This window comes from Puccinia triticina, chromosome 10A (assembly GCF_026914185.1).
Source record: "Puccinia triticina chromosome 10A, complete sequence".
In the NCBI taxonomy this organism is placed as follows: domain Eukaryota; kingdom Fungi; phylum Basidiomycota; class Pucciniomycetes; order Pucciniales; family Pucciniaceae; genus Puccinia; species Puccinia triticina.
Window position 1 is genome coordinate 977,996 of NC_070567.1, and position 9,599 is coordinate 987,594.

At 46.7% G+C, this 9,599-nt stretch overlaps 1 protein-coding gene across 1 annotated transcript; it reads right to left on the reverse strand.

Annotated features, from left to right (window-relative positions):
• Positions 1-1,519: 1,519 nt before the first annotated feature.
• PtA15_10A112 (uncharacterized protein) lies at positions 1,520-1,930 on the reverse strand (the record flags this gene model as incomplete). The annotated part of the gene is made up of 3 exons (XM_053160256.1): positions 1,520-1,643; positions 1,717-1,793; positions 1,877-1,930. The coding sequence occupies 3 exons, from the start codon at positions 1,928-1,930 to the stop codon at positions 1,520-1,522; spliced, it is 255 nt and encodes an 84-aa protein (XP_053024248.1).
• Between the last annotated feature and the right edge of the window lie 7,669 nt (positions 1,931-9,599).

The following is a 9,599-nucleotide window of genomic DNA, read 5'->3' on the forward strand; positions in this document are numbered from 1 at the left end:
GACTTCATTCCATTTTGGACGCTTTTTTTGGGTTTGGGTTTAACCCAAATTGTGATTGGAATGGTTCCGGTCCTCTGAACATACCGGAAGCATTCTGATTGGTTTTTGGTCCTTTGACCATACAGGAATGATTCCAATTGGTTTTTGGGTTTTTGTACCATCCGGTAAATTTTCTGGATGGAAACTTTGAATCTTCACCTGTGGTGTACTGATTTGGGTCCACCAAAATTTAATTTTGGCCTGTAGCTAACCCTTGTAACCACATAGCAAATTCTGTCCACCAAGGGATATGCGGTTTCAAGGGTTTGACTGTATACACTTATACAAAAACTATGTCTTTAGCATCTATGTACTTCACTCTTATGTACATAGATTCTAACCTAGTTGGTGACAGGTACTAACCTTAACTGTCACCGGCGCGCACATATAGTTCCGGTCCTCACGTGCCCGGGCTCCTCTCTCTTTCCCCGACAAGATTGGAGACCCGGGACCAACACGTGAGAGCTGACCCACCGCCAGACTGTATTGTGCAGATTCCGTGCATTTATAGGTTAAAAGCCAAATGCTCTACCAACTGAGCTAACTGGGCCATGCCTTAACTAGACTGAGGAGCAGAAAGCTGCCGTCTGAGGTGCACAGACCAAGTCCTTAGGCAAATGCTCAGCTGGGTAGCTAGGCACACCCTTGGCCCCCAGGAGGATTCCCTCCAGTGCGGCAGGCCATGTTTCCACAATGATAGTTACAAGTCATGTAACCCAATGCACCACCCGCAAATGGGTGTGTTTTTCTCCGCAGCCACACCCAGTGGTTTTCCCGCGGAAATCACACATCCCCCCAAAAACTTGTGCGGCCCCCGGGCCTAGCTGCATATCATTTGGGGTGCTTGTGGGGCCAACCGGTCATCAAGGCATACACCTTGATGACGGAGCCGACCGGTCATCAAGGCATACACCTTGATGACCGGAGCCAACCGGTCATCAAGCCATACATCTCAATGACCGGCAAGCTGGCTGGTTATTGAGGTTTTATAAAGGTACCTCAATGACCATCTGAATGGTCATTGAGGTATGCATACACCTTGATGGCCGGCAAGCGGTGGCCAACGTAGTAGTCATGTTGGCCAAAACTGGGTACATGATGGCCAAGAGATTGTGCTGGGTGGGGGCTTGCACTGACATAAATCTGAAGATTATTGAGCCTGAGGGTGGGCTTGGTGTGATGATTATTTTTGCAGAAAATTGTGTGATGTGTCAGCTTTGGTAAATCAATATTTATGTTTCTTCCAACCTGTTGTGACTGAGAAGTGCCCCTGCCAATGGAGGACTTGCCTTCCAAGGCGGAGGCTGCTCAAACTTCGGACAAGTCCCTCGCCTGCTGGGGGGCGCAAGAGGGCTGACAGGGGTTGACCTCCAATAAGCAAGCAGGCTTGGTTTAAAATACCCTAAGCAATTCTGAATCCGGACACGTCACCTGAGAAATGGGCCCCAGGAAAAAAAAGGGTATCACACTTAAATACAACCTAACACTGTGAGAAAAACTTGAGAAACTGCTGTTCACTGGGATGGCCTAGCCGGCCCAATGGGATCGTCAAAGCCAATTGTGTTCCGATATCCGCCAGCTGCAGGGTCCCGGATTCTCCTGTTCTGTTGCGTTGAGGATAATAAAATGTTGAGCAAGCTGGTGAGAACAGCCCAAGCAGAAATTTTTTTCACTCACAATGTCGGGTCTCCATGCGGGGGTGGTGGCTGGACCGCTGGGACCATCCTGGTATCCCCAATGAGCGCAGGACTGATCTAAGCCCGCGCGTGGTTGTCAAGCACTGTGGTCATCAAAAAGACAATCAGGCAATTTGATGGGATTTTAGGGATACACTGACACAGTTGACAGTGATGTTGTCAGGAGCCAGGACATGGGCAAGATTCAAGCCCATTGTCCTGTTTGTTTGTGTTAGTTCGTCCTATCCAAGAAAATCATTGAAAGCTCTACCAACCACAACACCCCTTTACTTGCAGCATAATGACATCCTAGAAACGATGGACTACATAAGGCAGATTGCTGCCAAGAAAAAATTCTTTGGCCTTTGGAAGACACGCGCTTGGAGGAAGCGCTTGTTGATATAATAGCAAGGAATTGATCTGCCATTGATGCCAACTTGGGTTAAGATTTTTGTTGTGTACACCAATAGTCAAGGATCTTGATGCTCCTTCAAATATTAAGGGGTTTCAAAGTAGACCTGCGCATGCAACTTGCAAGGCAAGACAAGCCGGCGTTCAACTCAAATGTTGAACGTCAACTTGCAGTCTCCCCGCAAAACTGGGTCATGCAAAGTGACCTGCATGCTCGCGTGGGTCTACTTTGAAACCCCCTATTGAGTGATCTCTGCTTGAATGCTGTGTAATGACACAGTTGTTTGGTACTGCAAAGTGTCAAGGAACATTTTCTTCTTTGTTAAAGTAGAAGGGGTAGCTTGAGGATTTGGAGGAGTTGAGGAAGGCAGCTTTTTCTCAAAATTGGCAGCAATCATGCAGAAAATCACTTTTATTTGATCAACCAATGTGCCATAATGCTCTATGATAAATGTCTTGTGAAATTTCTAGAAATCAAAGGCCAGACAGGCCCATCGGACATCTCTCCTGATGAAAATGGTTGTATGCCTTGGGGCTTGGGGCATACAGGGTTCAGGGTGCGGGCTGAGCCCTCATGCCTTGACCCAAACCCCGGGTCACAGCCTTAAATAAGGGTCCACATCAAAGGCAGCCTCACATCAGATGATGGGGCCGCTGCGATCCTGGCCCTCTTGTCTGTAAGATGGGGAGTCCTTGCTGTGTCCACGCTAAGCCCAAAGCTACTGTGGAATCCTGCATGTTGGTGTGTTGGTTTGCCGCTGCCCACGGTCCCTTTTGGCTTGGGGTTATGGGTTTAGAACATCAATCTATGGCTTTATGGGGCTTTATACAGGCTAAGCCTACATGCCAACCCATAAGCCCATAAATATGGGTATACATAGGTGGGTCCAATCAGTCCGGGTGACATTTCAAAAAAAAAGAATGGCAAGGCAGAAACCTTGGCCAATATATTTCTGGGCTGCCCTTGGTCTGAAACGCACAAAAATGTGTTCAGGTTGCGGTTTGAGCCCATGGGCCTCACAACTTAAGGGCCCGTGTGCAAAATGTAAATCTTGCAGGCGCGCCAGCACAGCTTATTGCCTTGCGCAAATGTAGACCAGGTCAACAGGTACCGGCCGGAACTCGCCGTTCAAGAACCAGAAAGCTCAATCACAATCCCCTTCCTCCAAAACTCTCATCTTCCCCTCTACTTTCAGTCCACAACCACAGAGAGGGGAAGGAGACTGAGTTAAGGTGGAGAGAAGGGAGGAAAAGCCACCCTTATCCCATACTTGGGTGACTTGGGTAGTTATAGGAATAACTCCCGGGCCACCCTAGCCAGCTATTACCAAAAGCTTGCAGAGCAGTACTGTTGCTGAACAAGTAAAACACAAGAGGATGGCTGGGAATTGATAAATAATTTCCAGCCCACCTAAGAGGCGGAAGCACATGAAGAGATTGAATGTAAGTGTATCAAGTGCTCTGGGCACATGCCCCAGTCCCGCTAGGCCAAGCGCCACCAGGGGTTTGGTGTCACCACCCTCAAAAAGGGAGGCAACATGAGCACATTGCCATGCTCAAACATGTATATGAAAACGCTTGTAAATACAGTAAACAAAACTGGCATGTGTTTTATATTTTTCTTCTATGTTTCTTATATGTTTCTCATCTGTTTAGGTTCTTGATTAATTGACTACCTACAATTTGATTTCCGACTACCAAGCGTGGTTTATGTTGGGAGGACTTCTCCTTGATGTTATCCCTGGGTTGCGCGGACCAAAAATTGACCCAGGCACATTTTGGTAGTCAGAATTCAAAAATTGAAATACGGAAAGGTAGTTGGATTGAAAATTACTAGAGTCCAAGGCGGCTTCGCCGCTGTAAATCCCAGGTCTAAATCTTCAGGGGCCTTGTCTGAATGAATTCAATGAGTCTAGGCAGATTAAGAGGCCACACTTACAAGCCAACTCCATGGCTCTCAATTCTCGCAGGTCTCTCTAGCTGATGAAATTCACTTGTTGCCAGTTGTTTCAGCTAGATTAAATTTTGGTGACTAAACATGAGAAAATCAGTTGTTCCCTCTGACTCCCATTTTCATCAATCAATTGGGACCTGAATCATTGCACTGCAGTTCATATTCATTTGAAGAAAATTGTAATAGTATTGCTAATTTAAGAAGTGCCGCAATTCACTCTATAGAAGAATTAGAATTTTGAATGACTGCAGCTTGAAACATGTACTTGTTACTTGCTAAAGCTTAATCCCCACATAATTGCTTCAAATTTCTTCAATCCCATGTTTATATAAATCTTCAAGTACATAGGCCTTGTGTGCATCATCCCTTGATTAAGATTCAAATGCTAAACTGATGAGCTTTTCTGATGCAAGTGGCCCCATTAATTTCTGTGGGAGCATGAAAAACAATTGGTGGAAGAACTTAGAAATATTTACAGACTCAGTTATCCAGCTTGGGATCAACAGGCCTATGGACACACCCCCAAGCTGATTGAGCAGAAAGCAGAAGAGGTTGATCTTGCAGAAGTTTCAGGTGGATTAGTTTCTGTTCCAGGTGGAGATAATTGTTTATGAGTGGACTGATATGCTAAATTTGTTGTTAGTGTAGCATATTGTTATTTTTTCACTGCACTACATCAATAATACTTTTATCCTTGAATTTTTGCAAATAACAATACTTTCTTGGTTTTATTCTTTTGCAGTGAGTGTAGATAAAAGATAGCAAGTTAAGAATAACTAAATCCATATTTTATTGTGGTTGACCATCTTGTCTTATCTCTGAAAATAGATGCACTGAGAGTTAGTGTATGTATGATAGTAGATACAACAACAGTTATTGCATCTCTGAGATTAACAATAGGACAAGGCAAGTCCCCCATGTGATAATCACAATGGAATTTGGTGAAGAATCTGTTAATGATAGGAATATCTTGTGGATGATAAGGTTGGGGGACCTGACTGTTGATCAGAGCTAAATGCAGCAACACTGGGTCGCTACGCTACGCTACGCTATTTCAGCGCTACGCGTTAGCGTAGCGGAAAAAAGCGCCCATCTATTTTGCATAGCGTTAGCGCGCTGTTAGCGCCGCTACGCTGCGCTAATTTTCAGCGGCGCTAACAGCGCGCCAATTCTTTGTTAGCGTTAGCGCGCCGCTACAGTCGCTACGCTACGCTGCGCTGCGCTACACCGCTTTTAGCGGAAAAAAAGCCCTTTTTTCCCGCTAAAGTGCTGTAGCGCAGCGTAGCGCGCGCTCTTTTGCGCCCTGCATGCGTAGCGTTAGCGCATCTGCGCTAACGCTACGCTATCAGCTAAAATAGCTGCGCACCGCGTGCGCATAGCGTTAGCGCATATGTGTGCAATTGCGCTAACGCTACGCTAAAAAATAGCGCATTCGCGCTGCGCTACGCTACGCTAACCGCTATGGTTAGCGTAGCGACCCAGTGTTGAATGCAGTAACAAATTTTTGGGCCAAGTTTCATGTATTGACATCTCATTCAAGAAATTTTCTGGATGAGCACAGTTGAAGCAAGCATGAAATACTTATTGCAAATATGATCAAAATCCAGTGCAACAAGAAATAGGACAGCTCAACCATGCTTAAGAAAATATGATGAACAGAGAGAAGAACAATTTAGGCTACAGTGGTCAGGAAAACATGGTCACAATTGAAGTGGAAAGTGATCAAATTCTTGACTTGATGGGGTGTTTTAGAAAGTGGTACATGCTATGCAGTATGTCAAGTCAAGTGATATTCATGCTGAATCTTAATGATTACTGTAAGAGGCTCCATTAACCTAAATTTCAGCATTGTATTGCTGCACTTGGATAGCATTTATGGAGTGTTGCTCTTGCTGATGTTTCTGTTCCTGCTACTGTTGATGTAACACTTGACACTTGACCAGAGATTTTTACATGATTGGATTGCTGCCACAGTTGAGCTGCTGGTTGATTTTGCACAGGTGCTGACTGAAAATACTGGTGACTGACATTTTCACACAACAAGCGCAGGGAAAGATCAAGCTTCAATAGTCAGTCTAATGAATTGGCGGCTAAATCATCAAGTTTTGAATCAGCTGTGGGAATGTCAGTGTGTGATCTTTGTTTGCCTTAACTTAGATAAGCTTTAGGGCAGAGCGATTGGAAATAGATTCTAGCCACTCGAGGGAACAGTTGGAGCTAAATCTCAGGCTTCAGGAGATATGAAATGCACAGAAACAAAGTTAGTCCATGTATGAATGTATCTTACTTGCTGAACTTACAAAGAAGAGAAAAAAAAAGATGGAGCGGGAGAAGACACAGCAAGCAAAAGAGAGGGGGAGGTGCAGCAGAAAAGGGACACGCGAATGGGCGGGAGAGAGGGCCAGGAAGCGTTGAGAAAATCGCGCAAATAGCCGTTGAGGTCCATCCACCCGCTGCACGTCCTCACCAGAACCATGAGCTCTCCGGCCGGCGGGGAAGGCTTTGAAGGGGAGGCCGCCGCGGGGCGCTTGACCTCGACGAGCTTACACATGACCGACCTCTCCTTGGCGGGGCTACCGGAGCCGCGGCACCAGAAGGCGTAGCGGGCCTGATCGCCGACGCCGGCGACGGCCAGCCGGGCTCTCGCGGCTTCTGGAGAGCGGGGAGTCGAGTCTGCGGGGGACAATCCGAGAGTGGCAGGCGAGACATTGGGCGTGGATGAGTCACTTGAGCGGGTCGGCAGGGTTGGGCTCCTCCGGCTCAGCTAAGTGTGGCTGTGGATGAGGAGGAGGGTGGTCGGGAGCGGGGGTGAGCAAGACGCGGTCGGACGGGCGCCGGGAGAGGGATAGTGTCTTCGGAGGCCGTCTGGGCATCGCCGCTAGATCAGACTCCGTAGGACTGAGCAGTCCGTTACTCAGTTAGGCCGAGCTGAGCGTCGACAGCGCGGTCGCGGCCATGTGTTCCAGCAGCAGAACTGGCGGCGGAGATGGGCTGTGGCGCCAGTGCGGGAATGGGACCAGACAAGGTCGGCGAGCAGGATGGAGCCCTTGCTCTGCACCCGCTGGCTCTCCAGGCTGGGGTCTCACAGCGGCGCGGGGATCCGGGAGCGGTGGAACGGCGGGCGGAAGGGGTAGACGGACATCAACAGTGTCGTCCTGCACAAGGCCTCGCTCCGTCCTGCTACAGAAGACCGCTCGTATATTTCTCTGCCCCCGGATCGGCTGTAACGAGGGAGGCTGGGCCAGCTGTGTAGTATTCCCAGTGAATGCAGCAGCAAAGACAGACGTGGTGAGGCCTGAACAGATGCTTGAAGGGCTGGCTGGAGACCAAGGGCGTGGCGGAGGCAAACTGATTGCCATACCAACGATTGGCGGGGAGCTGGTCGTGAGCAACAGTTGAAATTTGTGGAGTGTCCGAACCAGCTTCCAACAACAGTTGAGTGGCTTGGTGTCAGACAATGGCTGGGTGGACTGAATTTGAGGCAGGACAGCTGTTGGTCATGGCGGGTGGTGGCCAGATCTTGGACGGATATATAAAGAGGCCATCTGGCCACTCTGTTTGTCCCCCCAGGTGTTTCTGTTTTTGCTGTAATTCCAGCTGGCGGTACATCCTCGTGCTCCTCCGCTGTTGCACGTGCGCAGTCTGAGGGGCTGAAGAGTGGGCCCCCCACGGGTCTGCAGCCTTAGCTGCGGGCCGGGGGCCTTCATGTCCATCACTTTTGACTCATGCGCTTGATGCGGGCTGGGTGGTGAGCCTGGGGACACGGCTTTGCCGATGTTGGAAGGCTGGTAGAGATTTAGATTTTTCTTATGTAAAATTCCCCTCTTTTTGTATCCTGGTTTTTGTAGTGGGAAAACCCCACCTGTTTTTTTTTTTGAACTTTTGTTGATGGGGAAACCCATGATGTTTTTTTTCTCATTTTGTATAATTGTAAGGGGGAACCCTTGATCTTATTTTTTTTAATTTTGGAAAAACTGTGTCTTTAATAAACTTGGATTGCAAAAGTGGCAAAAAAAAAAAAAAATCATAACTCCTCCCTGTGGCACTTAAGCCCCGCCAAAATTTTACAGAGGGCAGAAACCCCTCTCAAGAGCACATGGTGAGCTGCATGTCATTAGCACACCCCATTCCTGGGGTGTGCTACTGTGCGCCCATTTTGGCAGGTGTCCTACTAAGGAACACCACCAAGACCATAGCCACGGTGAAACAAAGGGTCCCAAAATTTTACAGTGCACAGATTAAGCTCTGAAAACAATACAATGAGCTTAATGGAATTAGTGCACCTCAGGAATGGGGTGTGCTACTGTAGGAGTTATGTTTTTTTTTGCCACTTTTGCAATAATTGTAACCTTTCCATATTTCCATTTTTGACTTCCAAGTTCCAACTATCAAAATTTGCCCTGGTCAATTTTTGGTCCGCGCAACTGGGGTCATTGTCTAGGACTGGTCCTGCCAGCGTAAACTGTGTTTGGTAGTTGGAAATCAAATTGTAGGTAGTCAATTAAACAAGACCCTATAAATTTGATGACTTATACTAATAATGTATAACAAATTTTCCAAACAGGGCCTATGAGAGCATCAGAAATTCAAAAGGAATCCCCACAATGTGGACCATGCCAGCTGAGAGTACCATTGCACATCTTGGTGTGCACTTTCCCAAAATCAATCACATGGACCATGAAAAGATTGGTGTGAATAGGTGTCAGGCAACATTCAGTAACATGTGCTGAAGTTACAGTGGTAAATCCAACACAACTCCCCTTGAATAGGGTATTCTGCCCACTTTTCCCTAATTATATGGTTGGAGTAGAGGCTGGAGTTGGCTTCAAGTCACCTGCCAGCTGACCCACTTGGGTTTTTCATGGTGATGCATGTGAATCTGGAGCAATTTCACTCTACTTATCATTTCTAGGAAGGCCTGAGCATTTCCCATGTAGCTGAAAGTTTTCTTATCTTCAATCAATCGGCTTGCTTTACTGAATTCTGGCTGTGTAATATTCTTACGGACTTACTTCGCGCACTGTGAAAAGCTCTTCGCGCACTGTGCAGTGCGCGAACTTTGCAAACACTTCGCGCACTGCGCGTGAAGAGTGCAACTTTTTCAAATTATTTTTTGACCAATCAATGGAAAAGCTTATTATTGTCCTCTGTGAATTTATTTGGAGTTTTTTGAAGCTTCTCTGTATGCTTAAAAATTCCACCAATAAAATGAACAAGTACAGTCACTTGGGGACCTGGAATCCATATTCCCACCAGTCAAAAAATCCAAATAATTTAGTGAATCATGATACATATGAATTCAAACTTTTTAGAATTTTTTGGCCACTTTGTGCAAGAATAAGGCTTTCAAAAATTAGGAAAGTTCACCACTTGCTGGCGCATTTTGGCATATCTTGAGAAAAAGTTACTGGTTTTTGAAAGCCTTGTCCTTGTACAAAGTGGCCAAAAAGTTCTAAAACGTTTGAATACATATTTAGGCCCCGTTTGGCGCCGATATAATTGGTGAAATAATCACCAGT